This window comes from Hydra viridissima, unplaced genomic scaffold, assembly GCF_058129835.1.
Source record: "Hydra viridissima isolate aposymbiotic clone 2 unplaced genomic scaffold, HvirCarnegie_v1 scaffold_15, whole genome shotgun sequence".
NCBI lineage: Eukaryota > Metazoa > Cnidaria > Hydrozoa > Anthoathecata > Hydridae > Hydra > Hydra viridissima.
The window spans coordinates 4,615,644-4,639,781 of record NW_028324314.1 but is presented as its reverse complement, the minus strand read 5'-3'; the positions used below and the strand labels follow the sequence as shown (position 1 = coordinate 4,639,781).

The window sequence follows — 24,138 nt, the reverse complement described above, 5'->3', positions numbered from 1 at the left end:
TGCTGTCGTTTTTACTTATCGTTTTTACTTATCACGGCAAATATTTACTCTATATATACTGTGAAGAAGCCTTTGTGTATGATTGAACAAAAAAAATAAATATAAAAAACATTCATTAAACATAGAATGCTAATTATAGAACAAATTTTTAATTACAAGAAGTCTCTTTTAAGTACTCCATCTGCAAGCATATATATAGCTCATGACACCTATACTTCTAATACCCTGATGAAAATTTTCGCCTTACTCATCGAGGTAAGCAAGAAATTTGTTAAGGTGACAATGGAAATGATCATGTATACTCATTATGCAGCCAAATCATTCATTACTTTTTAATAACAACTCTACAAGACTTTTTTAATTTTTGGTTTTTATTTCCTAAAAAGCTTTTCACTGGTCACACAGTTTTGTATTTTAATGCTTGGTTCATCAAAAACACTAGTTTTAATTTTAACATAACTCAGAGTAGGAAATCCAGAAAAAATGTTCTTGAAACAGTCACTCATGTTAAGGGTTTTTACTACTTGCTTCATTTGAGCTTAATTTGATCAAGGGATAGAAAAAGTAATTTTTTATAATTCTCATTATTAGAAGCATAATAAGCATATCATACTTGTTGACCAAGTAAAGAGATGATCATCTTAACATTCACAGATCTTTTTGTGTTCATCTGAGTAAATTTAGCACTGTTTCTATTTAATTTTCTTATTAAAACTTCTCATTGAGAGTTAAGAATGACTAACAGGAATTGTACTAAATAAAATTCGGTGAAGAACACACTTTCGGATTTTTCTTTAAACTAAAATTTCGATTAAAGTTTAAAGAAAAAATTAAAGTGTGTCACTTCATTTTCTAATTCTAGAAAAAGAAGCTATGTAAAAAACGAGCTAAATGCTTCATATAAAGGGACACTAGACGGATTGCTTAATCCAGACATGGGTAAGTGATTTTCTGTCGAGTTTTTTTATGGGTATATGATCTTTTTTATGGGTATATGATCTTTTTAAAACTAAGATTTAGATTCACACTGAATCTAAATATTAGATTCACAATTTTAAAAAAAAAAGCTCTAAATGTGATTCACAAAACTTTAAATATGCTTCATATTTTCAAAATAAATTTTGACATCTTGTTTAAATACTGAAAACTACAAACAAACAAAAAAAAACCTTATGAACTAATGATTTGTAATCGTCAAAGAAATCTTTTATATACAATGTAAAAACTATTATTATTTATAACAATTTCTCTTTTTCTCTCTTTAAAGTAACAACAAATTAAATACATTTTTTTAAAAAAACAATTAAAAAAAAGAACAAAAAAAGAAAAAGAAAAAGTAATTAAAATATTCACAATGTGAGAAAAATGAGATACTGCTTTTATACTGTAAAACTTTTAAGAAAATTTAACTCGTTCTTTGCAAAAAGTGGGAGTGTATTATTCTCTAGCATCTCCTCCCTCCTCTCAGACTGTTTTTCCGTCTGAAACGATACGATTTTTAAAAAAATTGTACTTACTAAGTAGTTAATAAAACATATTTGTATCTTAACAAAGCATATATCTAAGTAAAAATGTATCACTCAATATTTTCAAAGACAGGATGTTTATTTACTTAAAATATTACAATAAAAGTTCACAAACTTTATCAACAGCATTCTTCATATAGACACCATTTTAACAAAATCGTCTTTATTTTCTTTTGCTATCAGTGATGATTTAATTTGATGACGTAACTATAATGATGTAATTTGGGAGATGGAGATATTTATTCTAGAAATTTTCTTCTTCCATCCTCCAAAGCAAAAAAAAAACTTAAAAATCTGCTTTCGATAAACAGTATGCAAATGCGAGTATACGAACACATTCGCACAGCTATTGGCCGTGTGAGCAACTTTTAACCAAGAGTTGATTTCAATTATTTGCTGATTAAATTGAATCCCACTATTTGGAAATATTATCCACGATAAATTATACACGAAATATAAAAGTTCCCTAGGAAAAACTAGTAAAAAGAACACTATGCCCATCATCAATAGGATGCGTATTGTTCTTTTAGAATTTTTAAGACGTCTTTCTCGTATTTCTCGATTACTCGACACCACACAACATTTCTTTAAAGTTTTACAAATTTTTACTGTCGTAAAAGTAAACACTGACACAAACAAAACCAAGCGTAAAACTATGAGAAGGCAGTTAGGAATGCCGAATTTATAATCACCTACCTTTGGAACATTGCAATATCCACTGATTGGATCAACTTTTATTGCAAAAATATAGTGTAAAAAAAAACAGATTGATAAAATTATGTTTATAAAAAAAGCTGTTGTTACGGTTCTCCAAGATAATGCAGATCCATGGAAAGGTGATACTATCGCTAAATATCGATCAACTGCATAGATAAGTATGACTCCTGATGATACTGTGGCCATGATTGGGCCAACCGATGGTATAATCTTACATCCAAGTTTACCAAACTGCCACAGTCCATTCTGGGTAATCGTTAGGTAGATGAACAGGGGCGGGTTAAAGAATGACGAAAGAAAATCAACAACTCCTAAGTATAGAATCAACCAATCTGCCATTGAGCGATTTCGTTTAGAACCAAACACATATATAACGAATGCATTTCCGAATACTCCTGTAAAAAATATCAACCCAAAAGCAACGACAAGACACCATTCTGAAATCTTTAACTCAGTGCCATTTTTTGAAGCATCACTTGTTTTTGATACATTACTAATCGCATCAGTAAAATTGGAGATCATTATTTGCGAACAAAGTTTTGGAATAATCAAATCTTATAGCCAAAAATATCTTTTCCACTCCATTCTTATAAATTAGCTTGTTTATATCGATCTATTACTTGCTTACCTTTTTATTTGTTTTTATTTCTTTCCTTTTGTATTTATTTAAACATAAAACAAGCGGAATCTCTGTTCTATTTGACAACCCTCAATTGATCTCGGAAAAAAAAAAAAAAAATTAAGAATTGAAAAGCACTTAAAAAAGTCTTGGACGTTTTTCTCTTGTTCACGTAGGAGGCTTAAAAAATTCTTTTAATTAAGGTGAATCATTGAAGTTTACAACTTCGTTATGTCGAATAAATTTATTTTTAATACAACTTCTGAGCAGTTGTCTTGGTTTTGCGTGTGGTGTTAAATTAGCATTGAAAGATTGATGAGTTCATTTATTCCTATTACATATTTTCACAGTATTTATTTCTGTTTAGTAACGTTTTTCTTCGTTAGATAAAAATAGATAAAAAAAAAAAATCATACTGTTAATGGCCTTAGAAGTAAAAAAAAAATCATACTGTTAATGGCCTTAGAAGTAAAAAAATGAATTCTACATTATCTATTTCCTTCGCAGAGTACCAATTAACAATTTAGCTTCGTTTTTATTACTATATATTACTATTACATATCTCCGTTAAAAAAATATTAAATTTTGTAATAACTATTGTGTTTGTAAATATTTAACACGGTATGACACGGTATGTCACCGTACATCACGGTATGTCACGCATTAAATACGGAGTTGAATAATTTTATTATTAATTTTGTTGAATTTGTTACTTAATTTTCTTCTTCTTAAGTTTACTCAAAATTAGTCATTGAATTAAATCTTAAACAACTCCCATGGGATTGGTAGAAATTTTAAAATAAGATAAGCAATTAGATAATACGTTTGACGCAAGGCCTGGTTACATATATAAAACTCGTGAATTGAAATATAAAATTCATGTATGGATTTAAATGAGAAAATAGCCAAAAGCAAAATAAAAAGTTAAGTGACTTAAACTGATGAAAATCTAAGTTTGAAAATTCTTTCAGCAAGTATAATTTAACACACCTTGATTCCCTGAACAAAAGTAATGCTAACAAAAGTATTATTAAAAGGTTGCTGAAATCAGCTATAAATTGAATTTGTTGAAAACTGCTAAAAGTATTTGGTGTTAAAACAGTTAACCAAATTAATCTTTCAGTTTTTGTTTACTTTTTCTTAATGAATGAAATAGTTATAAATTATTTTAGTTATATATTACACAGGAAAAGATTTTATTAATCGCAATTGAAAGAAATTTTTTCCCATAATACTTTGGTGAGCACATGATAAGCAAGTAAATAAAATCTTAAGTCTTTTTTTTTCTCCTTCACGAATCTTTAAAGGGCGTTTAAAAGATAAGATGACGAGTGTTGTAATTGAGAAGGGCATATTACAAACAAAAGTATTTTCTTTTTTGAAAAACGAAAAGTCAATGTTATTCTTTTTGTTGTTGGGATGCGGTTGGTGTAAGTTTCTCAACCTATCAAGCAGAATTTGAAATTAGTTTCAAATGTCAAGGAAAAAAAAAAGGTTTTGCCGATTTTTATATACAACCCGGTCTTGCGTCAGATGTTTATCAAACTGCTTATCTTTTTCGTAATAAATTATCTTTTTCGTAATAAATTAAAGTTTCTTTCACTTTTGTGAAAAACTAATTGAAAGTGTTGAAAAGTGGAGTTAAGAAAAAAAAACAAACAAACAAAAAAATAAAAACATAACCAATATAGCAACAAAATATTATTTCACGTTTTACAGCTCTGCTTTAAATTGAATCATTGCACTGATGTTTATTTTATTTATTATAAAATTTACATTACCCCTTACTAAAAAGAGATGAATCTTAAAGTTCAAAATAAAAATGACGCATCACTTGCAACTGATCTATGATTAGAGACCCTCATCTAAAACGTTTTCCAACATAACGAAAGATATCGAGAAAAACATTTCAAAAGAACAGAAAAAAATCAAAAAACATTTTTTCTTAACACAAGTTATTGTAATAATGATCCCTGATGCCTGGTGGTACTCTTATTAGAGTATTTTAGCATTATTTCTACTCAACAGTTGAGTGCTTTATATACATATCTACATAGTTTATCCAAAGAGATTATCCACTGAAAAATCTACAGAATGGTCTTAAAAAAATGTAAACCTGTCTTCACGAATACTGCTTCTTTTTCAACGTAAAATAAAATTCACATAAAAAATTAAAATGAATAAAAAATCAATGAGAAGTTGTAAAAGATGCAACCTGGAAACGAAATGGTCGGAAAGAAAGAAAAAACTTCTGCATGTGCGGACATTTTATTGTTGTCTAAACTATTAGTCATAAGATCATCTAAAAAAAGTTTATCAAACTTCTTTTTGAACGAATGTAAAAACGAAGTAAACTTATTGAATTACATAAAGACTGACTACGTAGAGTTTGAGCCCTTTTTAACGGGAAATTTTTAAAATAAAACGTCTAAAATTTCGGTTTATTTATTTCATTAAAGCTGTGTTTCTTCGTTACTGAAAAAATAAACATTGTAAAAGGAATTTTTAATGCTTTTTTAAATGCCGTCGAAACAAGAAAAAGCTAGCGAAAAAGCTCTGCACAAATTTATTTTGATTCCAAGCGCATCATATTCTTTAACCGCAAAGGCAACCAAAGTACCTCGATTAACAGTCCAACGTGTGATTTCGAGATTACGGGAGTCTGGAACTATACTAAACTAGGATTCCTCGATAAGAAATTAGTTGAGAACTTAAAGCGATCATTCAAGCAAAATCCCTGCCAATGAGGCAGAATTCGAGCTCAACGATACGGAACTTCAAGATCATTTGTGATAAAAGTGCGTAAATTCTGTCATTTGAAGCCTTTTAAAAACATGAAAATACCTAATCAAATTATTTGATTCGGTACTTTCATGACTTTGACTCGCCAAACCAAAATGGCTGCCTTATCATCGGAAACTTACGTCAAAACTGACTTAAAACAGTTCCTAGACCCCCTATTTTATGTTTCAAACAAGTGATTTGGTGTTCGTGACAAGTTTAAGTTTCTAAAGTGCGACATGTTCTGTAAAAAATTCATGATATGGCAAGCAATATGCAACTGTGGTCATAAGTCAAAAGTTTTGTCACTTCTCAGACAATGACCATAGAACTTTACGTCTCTGAGTGCTTGCAAAAACGTCTGCTACCTTTTATAAAGTTCCATAATGGTCCCACCACCTTCTGGTCAGACCTCGCTTCATTTCATAAAGTCAAACACACGATTGATTGGATGAATGCCAAAGAGTTAGTCTTCGTCCCGAATGAGCTGAATCCTCCAAACTGCCCTCAATAACGACCGATCGAAAAATTCTGGGCAATTATCAAGGGATACATTTCTAAGAAGTCACAGGTAATTAAAACTGCCGACGCTATGTTGAAATCATGGGGAAAAGAGGGTGAAAAAGTTCCAGAATCTGTTGTGCGTAAGATAAAGAGCAGTATCAAGACAAAGATTTGTGCGTACCTCCGAGGAAACCAATAGTAATTTTTTGTTATGTTAATAAATGAGACACAGCTTTAATTTAAGACATAAACCGAAGTCCCACCACCTTCTGGCCAGACCTCGCTTCTTTTTAGATTTTAGACTGATGTATTATTTAACAAATTTACCGTTAAAAAGTGCTTAAATTTTACATAGAAAATGTTTTTTTTATTTTTAAATTTTACGTAGAAATTTGTTCAAAATATAATTTGTTTAAAATATACTTTGTTCAGATAAATTATGAAGTAGACCAAAGTTCAATGATATATTTAATCAAATGTTAACTGCATGGAAAAAAATGGTGACTGAGGAATATGACAATGTCGAGCTAATTTTGCAAACATTCCACAGAGCATCAGATGATAATCTTGATTTGGAGCCTTCACTGAAAGACTAGCTACAGGTGTAAAAAAATTGAAAACTATAATACGAGGTTGTGTGACTTACAATGTTTGTAAAGCCATTTTATTTTATGTTTGAATATAATAAAGTTTATTTTATGTTTGAGTATAATAAGTAAAACCTTTATAATCATTAAAAAACGCATTTGTTATTTTTTTTTTTTCCAGGTTAAATGGCAGGATAAATTATAAAATATTTAAGTTTGTGCAATGAAAAAACAAGTCCACTTAACTTGTATCAGTTTTTTAACTTTTTTTTTTTTGTGCAATATGATTGCAAGATTATTGAAGAGCTGAAAAAAGGTAATAGCCTTTTCGGAGAACGTTCGACTCGTTCGTCAATCAGGATTAATGATCAAACAAAGCTTCTTAGGATTTACTTATGGAGTAGGAAACAGGGTTAGAACTGCGGTGAAGTCAAGAAGAACTTTTAAAAATGCATGGAATCTTCTAGAACCGAATTAAACTCAGGAAAGGCTGAAGGTATTTGTTGCATAATATGTGGCATTGACTGTCAGACTGGGGTCAGCCTGTTGAGATTATTTCTGATAAAACAGCAAAAAGACGTTCTGAACTGATACTTTAAATCGGATGAATATATGTATAAAAATTATTTTTACTATTAAATACTAATAAACTTTATAAACAACAGATTTTTTTAAGTAGAAGAGGGGTTAGGCCGCATAAAGTCTAATTGGTAAAAGTTGGGTATTAGGCTCTCTACGCCTTATTTAATCTTCAAAAATTTTTAAATTCAAGAAAAGTGACACGAATTTTATTTGCATAACTTAAAAATCAACATCAGTCAAACTGAAAAATTTCTTAGGGGAAAGCTTTTAATCTCTATAACCTCAGCTTAATCTGTTTAGTCACATTTACCTAAACTTAATCAAATTTAGTAAATGTGACTAAACAGGTTAAGCTACCTTAATTTAATCTGTTTAATCACATTTACTCCATACGTCTTCTAACGTACGAAGTAAATGTGAACATGCCCAAAAAAACAACGTACGAAGTGTATATGACCACGCCCGAAGAAAGAGACATGGGTTAAAAATTTTTATCAGGCTTTGATAAATATATTTCGAAAAAGCTAAATATATTTATCAAAATATATTTTTTTTGAAAAAACTGTTTTTACTTTTTAAATAGATAATCATTTTAATTTAATATTATTAAAAAAAGTGTTAATTTAATATTATTAAAAAAAGTGCACTATATTTATAAAAAAGTTGTGTGGGGTTTATTTTTTTTTTGTTTTGAACCAATGTGCGTCATTTTCTGGCTGGCAAAACAAACTTGGTTGGCAAAAAATTTTCTTCTCTGCGATAGCGATATTTAATTAATATAAGTGATCTGTCTCGTAACGTTTCATAATTATCCAGGACACAATTGTGAAATTCCGAGACAAAATTTATGTCCCGATTTACAACATTATTCCGGGACAACCTTCTCTTTTTTTTTTTCCGGGAAATTTCTCGTCTTGTTAAGCTTGTCCCGGTTGATTTCGAGAAAACGATTCCGAGACGCAGACGCTTACAGGACGCTGTAAAAAAAGGAAGGGAAAAAAAAACAAAAAAAAAATCACGAGGCAACCCGGTAACAGAGTGACTATTATGGTTGATGTACGGCTTCACTAAAAACTTTTAAAAAAAAAAAAGATCTCTGAAAATCTAAACATATTTTCTGTCATGAATTTAGGTGCTAGTATGACCCATGGAAAGTATCAGTTTGAAAGGTGCATCGCTACGACCTACAAATTTTACAATTTTTATAAATCTATCAGATATAGTAAAGTATTGTGCATTAAGCACATTACTTTAATTCTTGAAGAATAACTCAGCAAACTTCTATAGACAGATTATACCATTGAATCATAGCAGGAATTTGTGGAAGTAGATAGTTAAAAAATAAGTATTCTAGGCTTTAATTTGAACAAAGGCACATGGAACTTGAAGTTGCTGATTCCCCAAGTTATAAAATACAAAGCTGAGCAAAATATTTGTAGTCTCCAGAATGAAATACCTAACTGTTAAGACTAGTTTTACGTTAATGAAATTACTCCTCCAATAGCAACTCTGAAGAAATGCTAAAAATAACAACTTTAAAGAACATTTAAAAAAATGTTTTTTTAGTTTTTTTTTGCCCTAGTAGACATACAGAAGGAATAAAACTAACATGCAAAATGCATAAAAATACTACCTGCTTGCTAACTAACCTAAAGCTTTTTCCTTGTCTTTAACTATTTCTTAATTGTATCGTGACCAAAATCCTTAACAGCATTAATGGTGGTTACCTATTTCATTTCATTATTTTTATTCAGAATTCTTTTTTTTTTTCTTCCTTTCTTCATTTCTGAATTGAAACTTATCACATCTTGGAGAAAAACCTAGACCTTAATGTTAAACTGTCATATCACAAATTTATGAGTTTCTAGCAAAAATATCTGATACTAGCACCTGCATTCATGACAAGATAACAGTAAATGTTTTTGGGTTTTTCTTTCTTTAAATACAATGCATCTAATATTTGTGTCCTTTCAGATATTCAACTTCAAATGTTATCTCAGAATAACGTAGAGTATATAACACTCAGCATTGATAAATAATGCTGTGTGTTGCAAGTTTATTTAGTTGTCACATACTAAAAAGTTACTAAAAACATGCATACATACTATTTAGTTACTTTATTACAAAAACAGTATAAAGGCTTTTTTTGCTCAAAGTATATACGATACATATATTTTTACATTTATGAGTATATACCTACTTTCTTGTTATTGATGGTGTTAAGTAGGTGGTGCTATAAAATTATGACGCTATCAGCTTTTTGCTATAATCACTTGAAGAGATATATGCCAATATTAGTGTGGTTGCCTCATTACACTTTCAAACATTTACTATGTGATTTTTTTGCTGGAATCAGTTGGAATAATGGTAATTCCTCAAGCACTTGCCTATGCTTCTCTTGCTGATGTACCAAATGCTTTTGGTCTTTATTCCTCATTTATGGGCCCATTTTTATATTGTTTGTTCGGAACTTCAAAAGATATAACTGTTGGGCCTACAGCAATTATGGCATTGTTAATAAAAAAGTATAATGTATCAGAATGTGGAGAGATGGCAGTTACATTCTCTTTTTATGTTGGTGTTCTACTTTTAGCAATGACTCTGTTTCATCTAGTTTTTTTGGTTAGATTTATTTCATTGCCAGTAATTTCTGCATTTACATCTGCTGCTGCAATAACAATAGCAGGCAGTCAATTTAACAGTTTGACTGGAACCAAAGTTACCTCTCAAAATTTCTTTAGCAATTTAATAGAAGTGTTTAAAAATGTTAAAAATTGGAACTTCTATGATTTTACTTTAAGTGCTGTTTGTATCATGATTTTGTTCTCATTGACTTTGTTGACAAACTTAAAACCCAATAATTCTATTTCTTCTACAAAAATTATATTGTACAAAATTCTTTGGATAAGTGGTATATCAAGAAATGCATTTGTACTGGTTTTTTCATGCTTATCTGTGTTTATTCTAAAACAGTTGAAACTCACAAATGTGCTAACTTTAAACAGCAAAATTCATCAAGGAGTACCTCATTTTACAGTAGGACTTTTTTTTTTGTGGTTTTATTATTATTATTTTTTTAATGTTTTATTTGGACCTCTTTTCAAATTCAGCTTTAATCTTTGAAGTTTTTTTTACTGTTCTTCCTGATAAGTAAAGATTAGTAGAATTCTGTAAACCTATAGGTTATGTGATGTAATTTTTTTACTTTTAATTACAGATTCCAGATTTTACACCTTTTTGTGAGAGTAAAAATGCCACATTCACTGTTACAGAAACTATCAGCCAGTTTGGTGGAGGTTTCTTTATAGTGCCATTGGTAGCTCTTCTTGAAATGATAGCAGTTGGAAAAGGTAATAATGTTGATATGCAGTCTTAAAATAACAAATGTTAAATGAGCAATAGTAAAACTTTTTTTGGTTTATTACAATAAATCTACCAGATTATTTACCAGTTTGGTTTTTTTTTTTTTTTTTTATATATATGAATAATTTATATTTGCTAAAACAGTATGAGCCTTACTCATTCTCAGTCTCTCAAGCATCAAAATTCTCTAAAATAAGTAATCTAACTCATTCTCAGTCTCTCAAGCATCAAAATTCTCTAAAATAAGTAATCTAACTCATTCTCAGTCTCTCAAGCATCAAAATTCTCTAAAATAAGTAATCTAACTATCTAAAATTATTTTAGTTTAACATTATTATTTGTATTTAGTGTATATGAAAAATTAGCTTTTTTATTTTTAATATTGCTAAAAATTGCAAAACAAGAATTTAGTAAATTTCCTTTTTTTTTTTTTTTTTTATTGATACCATTTTCTTAAGGGTATTGAAAATTCTTTCAAATGCTTTTGTAAAGATGCAAAATCAGCAAAATTTTATCATAAATTTGTAGTAAATATATTACTGAAAATGCTGCTAACATAGAATTAGAAACTACTTTTCTAGTAGTATTATATGATAATTAATAGATAAATAATAAATAAATATTAGTAGTATATTTACTAATATTAGTAAATATACTACTATTAGTAAATGTTAGTAGTATATTTAAGTCTCAGTAATTACATTAGTGGTGTTTGCAGTACTTGAAATTTTTAGGTAACAATGGCTAAGAGATGTTAAATAGTATTCCATTTTTTGTTTCAGCATTTAGTCATGTGAATAAATATAAGATTGCACCTACCCAAGAACTCTTTTCTCTTGGAATGATCAATATGGTTGGATCATTTGTATCAGGTTTTCCAGTAACAGGGAGTTTTTCACGATCCTCTGTTAACTCTCAAAGTGGAGCAAAAACTCCGTTAGCAGGTTGAGTTTTTTTTTTGTTGATGTAATACCAGCTTTTCTAGATACTTCATCTTTAAATTAAAAACTTTTTTTCTTCACTTTAAATTAAAAAAATTTTTTTTTCTTTCACTTTATATTAAAAAAATTTTTCAGCTAATTATTTTAACAACTTTACAAAACAAATTATTTAATCTCTCCATTAACATCTAATCAATGTTTTATGCAGATTTCATAAGTTCATAAGTCCTTTATCATCTTTAATCAAAAAATAAAAATAAAAAAAATTTGGAGTGTTTTCTTTAAGATATTAAAATCTCAATTTTTTTTTTAAATTTAATTTCTTCTGATTTTTTTAACTCAACAGTTTTAGAAAGCTGTTTTATAAGATAAATGTTATTTCTCTTGAGTTTTCTTCTTATTGGAAATTCGATAAAAAATTTTTGCTTGCTAATCCTTCACATAGACCATTCTTTTCAGAATCGTCTGAAAATCTTCAGTTGGGTATCATTTAATACATTTGACAAGATATTAGCTTTTGTAATAAATTGATGTGTTTTGCAGCAAGGTACAGAGCCACACTGTTTAATGTGATGTTACTAATGTTACTAGGTTGGGCCAGAATTTACTACCAATGTTCAGATATTACAGGAATTAATTTCTTCTTGACACACAGTGATTAATTGTAATGTCACTTAAAATGAAATAAGCTTTTAATTCCTCTGTCAAAATATGCCAGCAAGTTGAATGATTTGGCTTCAATTTTTTCAGTCAGTTGATATTTTACACCAGCAGGAGTTTGTTCAACATGTAGAAAATTCTGCTTTTATGCTTTTTTTGCTCTTTGCAGTGGATTTTTCTAGAGTCAAACGTTAATCTTTGTCAACATTTTTTCTAAATAAGTTCAATTAACCTGTGTTCATAGATAATCAAAATTAATATCATTTGCAAGTATTAAGTCTTTATAATAATATCATATTTGTTTTTTCTCCTTTATGTCCCTAAACTGAATTTTTTATGTTTTGTATATCAGTAATATAAGAATAAACTTGTGATATTTTCTCTTTTAAGGTTTATTTACAGGAATAGTTGTATTACTATCGTTGAAGTATCTCACACCACTGTTTACATTTATACCTCGAGCATCTCTTTCCGCCATCATTATATTTGCTGTTCTTCCATTGTGCAACTTTAAAATATTGCACTCAATATGGCACATCAAGCGGATGGACCTTCTTCCTTATGCAATCACTTTTCTACTTTCTTTTTACATGATTGAATTAGGTCTTTTTCTTGGAATAGTTTTCAGCATATTTCTTATTTTATATCCTGTAATAAAACCAAAAGTGGAAGAAGAAGAGTTTAAAGAAGTAATAGTGTTACGTGTCTGTAATGGTTTATTATACCCTGGGATAGACCACATTACAGATATTATTGAAGAAATAATCTATAAGCCCAATTCTCCAAATACTATCGTGCTAGATATGCACGGTGTTACTAACATGGATTATACAACTGTTGCTGGAATTTCAGATTTACGTAACAATGTCCGTCTTGTTTCACTATCAAAAGAGTTGATTGTCACAAACTTGTGTGAAAGTCTAAAGTCGATGTTTACAATGGCTAAATTGGAAGATATTTTGATTGATTCGAGAAATATTTCTGAGCGTTATGAGGAAAGACAAGTATTACTGAGAAATGCATAAAAAAATTGTTATAATGCTGAAAGTTGTGAAATAATTTTAGCTTTTGGGAATATCCCTAACTTTTTATAATTTTCTATGTTTTTTCTATTAAAATGCAAGTTTTTTTTTTGCTTTTTTATCAAAATGCTGCAAGTATTTTTTGTTTTTTTATCATAATGCTGCAAGTATTTTGTTGAAAAACTTAAACATCTGTTATGTCTGCTTTTATTCTAAACTTAACTAGAGTAGTATTGTCTTTCTGCAGATAAATAATCAAATTTGAAATTATGTTAAAACAGACATTTTATGGTTTTTATTTTTATGAACGTTTCGAGACACTCTTACTTTTATGAACGTTTTGAGACCAATGATATATTATATATAGGGTAAACTGACCAATATCTGGCCACATCGTACTTATTGTTTGAAAATAAAAGTTCATGTAGAGTTACATGAATAAATTAGCATATAAATAGGATATTTAAGGATGGATATAATTCAGAAAAATTTTTAACAAAATCAAACTTGATATGTATTTAAGCATCAGTTTTTCAGATGCCAGCTAAAAGATCTATTTCTGGCCGCTAAGATTTAATTCTGGCCGCTTCTTACCTAATTCTGACCACCGGCTAGATTTAGGCATAATTTCTTTTATAAATTACGTGCTTTTAAACAGAAAAAATTTCCACTGAAGAAGCATTACAAAAGCAAGAAACTAGAACACCAATATCCAAGTTAAAATAAATACAAAATAGAAAAAAGAATAATAAATTAATCACTTTTTTTTTTTTTTTACAGTTTGGAGATTTTATGTCTTTTTTTTCCTCCTGTTTTTTTTTTTCTTTAACATAACGATTTCTCTTCTCTTTTTTGTTTGATTAATTTTTTTTGAATTTCTTCATGTTTCTTATTCAGTAAACTTCTTGAGAAGGAAGCAAAAAATATTTTTGTTTCAATGCAGTTTTCGTTTTTTTAATGATTTGAGTGGGATATGTTAAAACATCAGAGTATGGATCTCCTGGAAAGAATTGATTTTTAAAAGGATAGATTTTTAAATGAAAATTCTGATAGACATTTGAACCTGATATCTCTATTTCATTCATGGCACCATTTCGAGTATTAATATTACCTGTAACTATATTTTTTACTGGGGATGGATTAGGAATGGCATATGTTTGGTCAAAATTTAATATCAATGAATGCTTTGTTGCTAAAGATGCTGAAATAGGAAAGTCAACATTTTCAATTGATTGATTCAGTTGATAAATATTGTGTTCTGCTGTCTTACAATGGTCATTAGATGCTTGAGGTCGGTCACCTTAAGTATTCAACAGGTTCTCATTTTTTTGAAAATTGGGTTTTATGTATAAAGAATTAGGCATATAAGCTTCAGGTGGATTATATTTGGTTTATATGAATAAATTCCACAAGCTCGTAAACCAGATGTAATATTATTTGGGGTAACAGATTCGTTCCAAGCCTGCTTCATCAATCCACAAAAACTTACTCTTGAAACTAGTGTCTAGGAAAATTACTAATCAAATTTTCACATGCCTTTCTGTAAGTTTTCTTGAGTGGGCCAAACTCTACAAAGTTGTGTGAGTCATAGCCGTCTAAAATAAGTAATTGAGGTCTGTCAGAACCAATTTTTGAAAGAAATGATTTGGTAAACCAGAGAAATGCAACTCCCTGCTTAGTCCAACATCATTAGAAACACTCCATGTGCTTCCTTCTGGTGCATTTTGAATTTGAAAGCTGTTGAATGACCTATTTGTTTTTTCTTTTACTATAAAATGTGGTGGAAGAGAGTTACCAATTGCATTGATACAAGCTATAACAGTGATTGTTTCCTAATTACCTGATGTACGACTATGTAGATACTTTACTCCTTTTTTAGCAATTATTCTCCCAGGGCAATAATCAAACTGCATTCCAGTCTCATCCATATTCTATATGCTCTGTGGTTTACTAATTAAATTATTTTCCATTGATACATTTTTAAGAAAAGAAAAGTATGTCGAAACTTTACAACCATTCATGCACTGATGTCTAACAGCAGCTGTAACTTCTGGTTGACATAAAGTTATGCGTTTGTGCCTTTTACACATCCTACGCCACCATTTTTTTGATCTCAGTTTCTAAAATATGCTGAAAACTATGCTTTGCAGCATATTTTTCTAATGCTGCACAATTGCATGCAAAATCAACTTTTTTTCTTCTTCTTCATCATTTAGAAGGGTGGGATGTCCAGGCTTGGCTCCCAATTCTGTTTTACCAGAAAGTCGAACCTGCACAGAACATCTTGGAACACCAAAAGTCTTACATGCTGCACGCTGTGAAAATCCATTTTTTACAGGTTCAATAGCTGATATCATAGCTGCAGCACTCTATAAACAGTGTTTTCCACGTTTACTTCTATTCAGTTCTTCAACTTTTTTAGAATTTTGTAAATTTTTTCTTACTTTAGCTTTCTTAATCTTTTCTATTCCAATAAAAAATTTCAGAGTTCTATAAAAAACATAAATATTAAACTATAAGATAGTTATTACTATCCACAATAATGTTCATGCATATAAGTGCATATAGCCATAATATATGTAGATGCATATCTATAACATTAACTATTGTACAACAAAATTAAAACATTATTAAGCAAAAAAGCATTTAATCAAGACCATATATCAAGGCTTTTATATAGAACTTTGTTTATAAAATGTTTTATGTTATAACATATTTGTAATATGTTATAAAAATATGTTGTTAATCTACTCAAAACAAAATTTATAATTATAAGTAACACTATGTTTATAAAGATTACAAAGTTAAGTCTGCATTATTTTTAAACATTATATAGGCTGTTTACCTAATATAACGCAGTATATATACATTTGTTTCTATACATACTGACACATGTACATATAACACATAATAATTGCATAGCAATATACATGATCATTAAAAGACATTAAATAACAGCTCTCAAAATTACGCAAACAAACACACACATATCTATAAATGTGTCATTTTGAAAGTTATGTTTTATATTTTAACAAGTCGTAAACATAAACTTATCTATGACCAGAATTAAGAACATTCGGTAGAAAATATATTACAATTTTATATAGAGAAATTCAAAAGTAAATAGAATTTATGAACATTATTTAAAACAAGCATAAATACATATACAGTTTTAACAACATTGTATTCTAATATTACTTTCAATTCAAGCGATTTACAAACGCAATAATGTTTGAATGTAATTATCAAAACTTTGAAAATATCAAACGTCGAGTTTTCGGAGGCAAAAAATTAATCAAACATTTCCAACGTGTTTTCAAAGCATCAGCATATCTAAATGTTTTTTTTTAACTGCATATTTAAAAGTTACAAATTTAAAATATCAAACCAAGAGACTATTACATTAAAGCATTTAGGGCTTCTGAAAATTGGCCAGAATTAAGACGCGCCCTGATATAGGTCAGTTTACTAGATGTCTAACTTCGATCCAAAAAATTGAAGCCGTATGGTATGACGTAATTTTGTGGAAGACATTTCTAATTAGGTCAAAAAAAACTTATTTTACTATATGGTATCTTAAAAATTAATATTAAAGTGGTGAATTCCTATGCTGCGATGATTGTTTTAATAGATACATGAAAGGAAGTGACATACCTTTTCAAAGATTTCATTAAGTAAAAAAGCTCCAAGTTTTTTAACTTGGGACAGACGCTTTTAGAGCATTTCTATGAATTTTGATATTTTATAAAGAACCTAGGCTCATAAAAAAACTTGTCTAAGTAATTATTAAAACGAGTTTTTGAACGATCTTTAATTTATTGGGAACTTTAAATGCTCTCAACATGCATTTTTAACTTTTATTTCGCACGTCGGATAGATATAGCTTTTGCCCTTATTACAAATGGCGGATTAAATTTGTAACCAAAAAAAACGGCTTCACTTTTCGTCCAATAAAATCCTGCAAGTTAGATATCTAGTATATATATATATGATTGTTCGAGACACTTTTATTTTTATGAACGTTTCGAGACACTCTTACTTTATAAGTTGTTAAACCTATCAAGCGTATTTGTAAAAAAAATAATTTTTGTTTCAAATTACACGTAACCTTTTATGTAAGTGAAAAGTAAATGAATATTACCCCTTTTCCTTCTTTTTCTTTGACTCATTAATAAAGCACTAAAGTTACTCAACTTGTTTATACAGATATTTAAACTTAACTAAACTGATTTCTTTATGTGATTTATAAAATAGTGCGTAAAACTTCTCCATGTTCCAAGATATCGAAACTAGTTAACATTCTTAGCTTAACATTCCAGCTTAACGTTATTAACAACTTTTACTTTAGAATTGACGCTAAGAAAAAAACTGAAACGAACTTTTGAATAATTCTTTATGTCTTGTATGTACAGTGTTAGTATAAGATCTCCACCAATTTTAAAAATCGCTTCAACATGATTTTGTAGCAACCAATTTGAACTACCCTCTATTTCTCTTTAGTTCAATGTTTTTCTCAGAACTTAATTCAGGATCTTTTAAACAATCGACTTCTATTTGGTCTTTTGTTGGCTCACAAACATTTAAAAGCGGTTCTATATTTTGTAAATTATTTTCGTCCACGATTGAACACTTCCAAACTGATTTTTTATCTTCGAAGTTCAGATCATTTCCTTCTAACACTCCCGTGCTTTTAAAGAGAGAGTTTTCCATCTTTAGAATTTACACTTTTTAAAAATTCTGTCAGAGATGGTTTTCTGAGCGTTATCTTGAAGCTTTTATCTTGAATATTAAAACGGAAGCAGTTTATACTTTTGTTGGAACTTTCTTTTTTATATCAAACTTTACATGAAGCCACGCCTTAAATTTTGTCCTGACTTGAACTAACAATAACCAACTAGTTTTGAAAGCCACGCAAACCAATAATTCTAACGAAAAAGTAGGAGGGAAATCCCGAATTGAGGTTTCGAAAAAATTTTTTCCCACGGTGTTTTCCTGAAAGCGAAACAGGGCCGTTGTTGCGTTAAAAAAGTTAGTCGTTAAAAAAGTTTATTAAATGTAAAATCTGCGCATGCGCAAAATCATTAAAACTTTTTTAACGCCTTACGGCGTTAAAAAAGTTTGCCCGTTAAAAAAGTATTCAAAATGGTACCGTCAACCAGGGTAACTTTGGTCGCCGGGGTGACTTTGTTGATCGGGGTCAATTGTTGATTTTTTTTTTTAAATTCCTAAAATTTAACAAAGATAACATGTTTTATTTTTGTTAGAGATACCAACAATATATATCGACTATTATATCAACAGTTTTGGTATATCAACAGTTTTTGTGAATATAGCACAGTTACTTCGTAGACTACATTGAGTTTATTTTGGCATTTTTTGACACTTCTGATACATTTATTGAACCATTTGAATTCTTAGCCGGTGAAAATTCCAAGGAAATATAAGCGAAAGCCTGGTTCAAGAGCATATGCAACTTCATACAGTCAAGAAACGCTGTCCAATGCTATAAAAGAATGTTTATCTGGAAGAATAAGCGTGAGAAAGGCTAGTCGACAGTTCGGAATATACGCTTCCCATTTGCTTCAACCGCTGGACGTTGCTGTTTTCCGTCCGCTAAAGATAGAAACGCGCATCAAAGAATCAATACCAAAAAATGTGGAGTATTTCCCTTCGATAAAGAAATGGTCATGAAGCGTTTGCCACAGGTTAACAAAGACATTGGAAGAGGTATCGGTAGTACTGTTAAGGAAGTATTCAATGAAGATATAGAAGGTCTATTAGTGAAACATTGTGGACAGGATGGGAAAACAAATCGCACCAGAGGGAAAAAGATCACACCTGGCAAAGCGATAACACCGCAAGATCTGGTGAATAACACAACTCCTACCACATCAAAGAATAACAATAACACCAAGAATAACAGTAACACCAAGAATAACAAGAAAAGGGCAAGAGTTGAACAAGTGTCATCATCCTCAGATGACGATAATGACCTACTAGAAAATGACTTTTAATGACTTTTGCACAATAACAGGGAGCTAGTTGCAAAATTTTTTGTCCATTTAAATGTTCTTTTCATGTTTCTCTAAGTGTTTAAGGACTGATGATTTTTTAAAACTCCAAAAAGTGACCAATGTTACCCCATAGCAGGGGTATTATTGATCAAACATGATAAAAACCTGGGGTAACATTGGTCACTTTTCGGCGTTTAAAAATAAATATTTGTAATAAAAAAATTAAAAAAATAAATATAGAGGCCTATAGCCAAGACCTATAATGTTATTACCACAAGAGGAAACTGTAAAAAATTAATAAGATTCAAAGATGTTTAAGAAAAACTGCCAAAACTGGCCAAAGTTACCCTGGCTAACGATACTCTTTAATTTGCGCAACCCTCAAATCCACAACAGAATATGCTTTGAAATTTTGATTAAGGCATTGGGAGGCATTCTTTTTTTATTTTAGAGCAAAAGCTCTCAAAGAGAGTTTCAATTATTTTTTCCAAATTTTTTTTTCCCTGTAATTTTCTAATTCTACAAAGTTATACAATTTTCATGACATTTTTTTTTTCATTTGACCTCCTCATAGTATCAAAGCTTTTAAACTCCTAAATAAATTATATTTCATGAAAAAATAGAACATAGATACTCACCTCTAAAAGAATTATACTATACTAATTATAGTAATATATACAAAATCAAATATTTTTAAATTCTCATACTATAGTTCAGAAATATTAACATTTCACCATGAGCTCCTGTTAAGCTATATCTCTTTGCAGTATATACATTTCCACCAATACTAAAAAGTCTTTCACTCTCCACAGAAGACAGTAGGCAGCTTAAATACTTTAAGGCAAGCTTTGCTAATAGTGGCATTTTAGTTTTCTGTGATTTCCACCACAACAAAGGATTGCTTTTTTTGTGAATAAAGTCTTCATTTGAGTAGAGTTGAATTTCGTTTAATAAAGTTTCATTTGAAATTAAAGTTTGTGGTTGGCAGATTTGCTTAGAATTAAATCCTACAGGTTCTTCAAAGCAATTGTCAAAACCCATTTCTACTATATCTTTCTATTCATTTAGTACTGTACCATTATTTGCATACTCTGAGTCAATATTTTCAATGTCACAAGCTGCAGACTGATCATTTTCAGTAACTTTGATGTTTTTTTATATTTTCATGGGTTTTAATAAGTTGAATGGTTATGTTTTAGCAGCTGAGAAGGTGTTTTCATTTTTGAACATTTTTGATTTGAATCTGGGATCAAGAAATGCTGACAAGATGATGTTATAGTTATCAGTATATTGTTTGAATTTATTCTCAATTGAATAAGTTAAATTAGTTGTCATCAATTGAAGCTTTATTAATGAAATGTTTCAAAAGCTGTATCTGTGGTATAACATTTGAGACAATAGAATTTCTTTCACTCAAGCGAACTGTTGTTTTTTGGACATTTTTTAGCAAAACACTAAATTGTCCAATAAGTATCCATTTGTTTGCATTTAATGAAGGAAGCTTACCATTTTCAAGTGCATATATGGTTAGAGGTTTCCTGTTCATAAATTTGTTCTAACATGATAGGTACTATTCCACCTTGTTGGAACATTTTGAATAAATTTGTGCTTAGGAACATTGTTTGCTTCTTGAAGAGCTTTAAGTTTATAGCAGGCTTGGGGAGAATGGCTGAAATGCCCAACAATTGAATGCCAGTTTGCAATGACATTCTTGACTACTGTTTGTTCAAAAATACACTCATTAATTACTAGTTGCAGTGTGTGTAAAAAACAAGGCATATTACCATATGGGGTATCTTTAATAGCCTTACCAATATTTGCACCATTATCTCTAGCTATAAAATGAATTTTTGAAGGTGATATTTTAAATACAGCCATAATATCTTCAATCAATTCAGCAATATTTGCTGCTGTATGCCTCTCAGGAAATAGAGCTACTCTAAGTACAAGTTTTCTGATTAAATGTATTGTATAAACAGTGACCTGTCAGGCTCATGAAGCTTTCATTTGAACTACTGGTCCATATATCAGTAGTAAAGCTTATGAATTCAGCAACTTAGTAAACATGGACAGCCATTTTTAATATAAAGTATTAACTACTTTTTAACATTTTACATACCCTAACAAAACGATGCAACTTTTTTAACGCCAAATTTCATTCCCTAACGAACGCTTTTTAATTATACTGCGCACGCGTAACGCATGCGCAAAACTATTTATTAACTTTTTTAACGACTAATTTTTTAACGCAACACCCTAACGAACCTTCTTTGACCATACTGCGCATGCGTAACGCATGCGCAGAACTATTAGTTAACTTTTTTAACGACTAACTTTTTTAACGCAACACCGTTACTATGCACGTGCTCCGAAAAATAGAAACCGAAAGTTATATGCTATTCACACGAGAGGATATTTAATGGAACATTTCGTGGAACATGGAACATGAACAAATATTCTCTAACGCAAATTGAACAAAAATTCACGGAACATTAGAGGAACTTTTGTACCGTCCCGCTAACCTAGAACAAATAAATGTTCCGGAATATTTCTTTGTTTTCGTATAAAAAACATGGTGCCAATTTTAATTATCTTTAATGTTTATCCAGAAAAAACGTGTACCTCACTGTGAACCAGAGAGACCACCAGGTTTTATGTCGTGTCACTCAACCAAAACCTTTTTTATTAGTTTAGTATTAGTTTATATTGATCATTAAAAAAGTTTTTTAAATCAAAATCGCGTGTTAACATGTTAAAAATGATAATTAAAAGCCTTGAATAAATGCTTAAAAAAGTGACAAAGAATCGGTAAAAAAAAGGCATCGTAATGACGACATAAATTGTAGGTAATGAAAAGCGTAAGTCTTATGCAAGAATAAAAAAAAAACGGGTGTCTTCTATCAAGTGATACAAATAACTTTTACTTATACTTATTTAAGAATCAGATGCTGTGAAGTCAATTTAAAAAAAAATCAAAAAAAAGTTTACAATAACTTTTTCTAAAGATTGCATTTTAAGTTACATTTTTCTCAAAATTACATATTTTTTTATAAAACCATGTCATTTGAAACAAGACACCCGTGTTATTTTTTGGATTTAATGTTGTTAATCAATAGCTTGAATTAGCTGCTGCTAGCTCATCGACTGCTGTCTTTGAACGAAATGACTTTTACTGCTGCTGCTGGGAATTTTTTGGAGCGAGGTCGAAATCTTTATACTCTGTAAATTCAACAATAGAAGATCTGATGAGATGTAAATTCAACAATAAAAGATCTGAAGATATATATATATATATATATATATATATATATATATATTATATATATATATATATATATATATATATATATATATATATATATATATATATATATATATCCTGGGTATTCCCTTGAAATTTGTAATTACCCAACTGTAGTTTACTCTAGTTGTAGAAGAAACCTTTACTTGATAAAGTCAGGAAATACACCCAGAGGCTCGTGGGGAGAGAGAGTATCAAAGGTAATTCTCAAATTTAAAAAAAATATATATTTTTTTAAACTCATTAATTTTTTTAAAGTGTTTTTATAAAGTGAACCTAACAATCTCTAAAATGTTTCATGTTTTTTTTTTTTTTATCTTTTTATTTAAAACACCATACCACTATTTATATTAAATTATTCGTTGTAATGAAGCATTTATCACTATATTATGTATTTAAATACCACTTTTGAAGGTTGAGTGGTAAATGCTGACCAGGAATTCATCTTCAATGCTCCAAAGTAGTGAAACAGAACCAATAATATCTTCTTCACCAGATAACTTAAAGCTCTGTGGAAAATGTTTCTCAATGTTAGCACCTGGACACACCCACAACTGTTCTTCTTCAGTTGCTGTAACAAACTTGATCTCTCTTGCCAAGAGCTTAGGAAGCATTCAAGCTGAACAAGTTGCTTCTGGTTTATTAAAAGATAAGATGAAAGCTGACTGCATTCCAAAAGGAGCAACTTTTTCTTTATCAACTGGTGGAAACCCATTGGTTGTAACTGTTGGATGTCCTGCCAATAAGGCAAATCAAAGAACAGTAAAACAAGTATCTTTACAAGTTATAAAAGAACTTCAAGTAATATTGGAACTTTTTATTAATGACACCAAACAGTTAATATCTTCTCTTCAGAAAGGATTAGGGAATAAGACTGCTGTAGAACCTAATATTTTTGGCAAATTGAATGATCTTGAGGAATCTATATCACATTTTATAATGTAGAAAAGGTAATTTATAATCACAAAAGTGCACTTTCAGAATATTCCAACATTTTGTATGAATATACTTTATATGTAAAGAGAAAGAGATCCTCCACCATGAATTTGTGATGGCTACACATACAAATATTGTAACTATATAATGTGTAACCATTATAGGTTAAGTAGTTTTTTTTGTAAAATTAAGTGCAGCTAATATTAAATTGACTAATATATAAATTAGAAATTATTGCTATCTTTTTTGTGTAATATACATTTAATTTTTTTGTGTTAAAGCTTTAATCCCTAAATTTTCCCAATCTGGAGATGCTTTAACAAGTCGTTAAATGTGAAGGCTATTTTTTAGTGTATAAATAAATAATGACATTATTCAAATATTTTTACAGATAGGTTTCCTAGACAGTGAGAGTTATAATTAATGTCTTTGATGCAAATGAAAGTACAAAGTCTGCAATTTACATGACCAATTTACATGAATCACAGTGACCTATATGTTATTACACCATAAAATGTAACAGATGAATGTTATTACACAATAAAATGTAACAGATGAATGTCTCAAGAGTGTAAAATCATTGTT

General features: G+C 29.5%; 3 protein-coding genes, 1 long non-coding RNA gene and 1 pseudogene across 5 annotated transcripts; 3 read left to right on the top strand and 2 right to left on the bottom strand.

The window, feature by feature from the left end:
* Positions 1-183: 183 nt before the first annotated feature.
* Positions 184-7,332, top strand: LOC149878295 (uncharacterized). Its single transcript, XR_016447727.1, has 3 exons — positions 184-255; positions 863-939; positions 6,580-7,332. It is a non-coding gene; the product is annotated as an uncharacterized LOC149878295 (long non-coding RNA).
* Positions 1,587-3,923, bottom strand: LOC149878296 (C5a anaphylatoxin chemotactic receptor 1-like). The gene has a single exon (XM_090073409.1). It carries the CDS (start codon positions 2,763-2,765, stop codon positions 1,734-1,736), a length of 1,032 nt encoding a protein of 343 aa, XP_089929535.1. The 5' UTR covers positions 2,766-3,923; the 3' UTR covers positions 1,587-1,733.
* Positions 7,333-8,255: 923 nt separating the features above from the next.
* Positions 8,256-13,352, top strand: LOC149878294 (sodium-independent sulfate anion transporter-like). The gene is made up of 4 exons (XM_090073087.1): positions 8,256-10,352; positions 10,534-10,666; positions 11,462-11,623; positions 12,671-13,352. Exons 1-4 carry the CDS (start codon positions 9,681-9,683, stop codon positions 13,303-13,305), a joined length of 1,602 nt encoding a protein of 533 aa, XP_089929213.1. The 5' UTR covers positions 8,256-9,680; the 3' UTR covers positions 13,306-13,352.
* On the bottom strand, positions 12,010-18,012 carry LOC149878293 (uncharacterized; annotated as a pseudogene). Its single transcript, XR_016447521.1, has 2 exons — positions 17,786-18,012; positions 12,010-15,792 (listed from the first exon to the last, which is right to left on the bottom strand). The product of XR_016447521.1 is annotated as an uncharacterized LOC149878293 (transcript).
* A 4,680-nt stretch (positions 18,013-22,692) lies between these two features.
* Positions 22,693-23,745, top strand: LOC149878292 (uncharacterized). The gene is made up of 2 exons (XM_090073296.1): positions 22,693-22,817; positions 23,032-23,745. The coding sequence occupies exon 2, from the start codon at positions 23,044-23,046 to the stop codon at positions 23,560-23,562; it is 519 nt and encodes a 172-aa protein (XP_089929422.1). The 5' UTR covers positions 22,693-22,817; positions 23,032-23,043; the 3' UTR covers positions 23,563-23,745.
* The last annotated feature ends 393 nt before the right edge of the window (positions 23,746-24,138 follow it).

What these genes read in the sequence shown, in the direction of transcription:
- LOC149878294 (XM_090073087.1), top strand. Translation starts at nt 9,681, where the DNA reads ATGGTAATTCCTCAAGCACTTGCCTATGCTTCTCTTGCTGATGTACCA. An exon ending in AATGATAGCAGTTGGAAAAG is followed by an intron (nt 10,667 to 11,461) that starts GTAATAATGTTG and finishes TTTTTGTTTCAG; the next exon opens with CATTTAGTCATGTGAATAAA. An exon ending in AGCAAAAACTCCGTTAGCAG is followed by an intron (nt 11,624 to 12,670) that starts GTTGAGTTTTTT and finishes TTCTCTTTTAAG; the next exon opens with GTTTATTTACAGGAATAGTT.
- LOC149878292 (XM_090073296.1), top strand. Translation starts at nt 23,044, where the DNA reads ATGCTGACCAGGAATTCATCTTCAATGCTCCAAAGTAGTGAAACAGAA.
- LOC149878296 (XM_090073409.1), bottom strand. Translation starts at nt 2,765, where the DNA reads ATGATCTCCAATTTTACTGATGCGATTAGTAATGTATCAAAAACAAGT.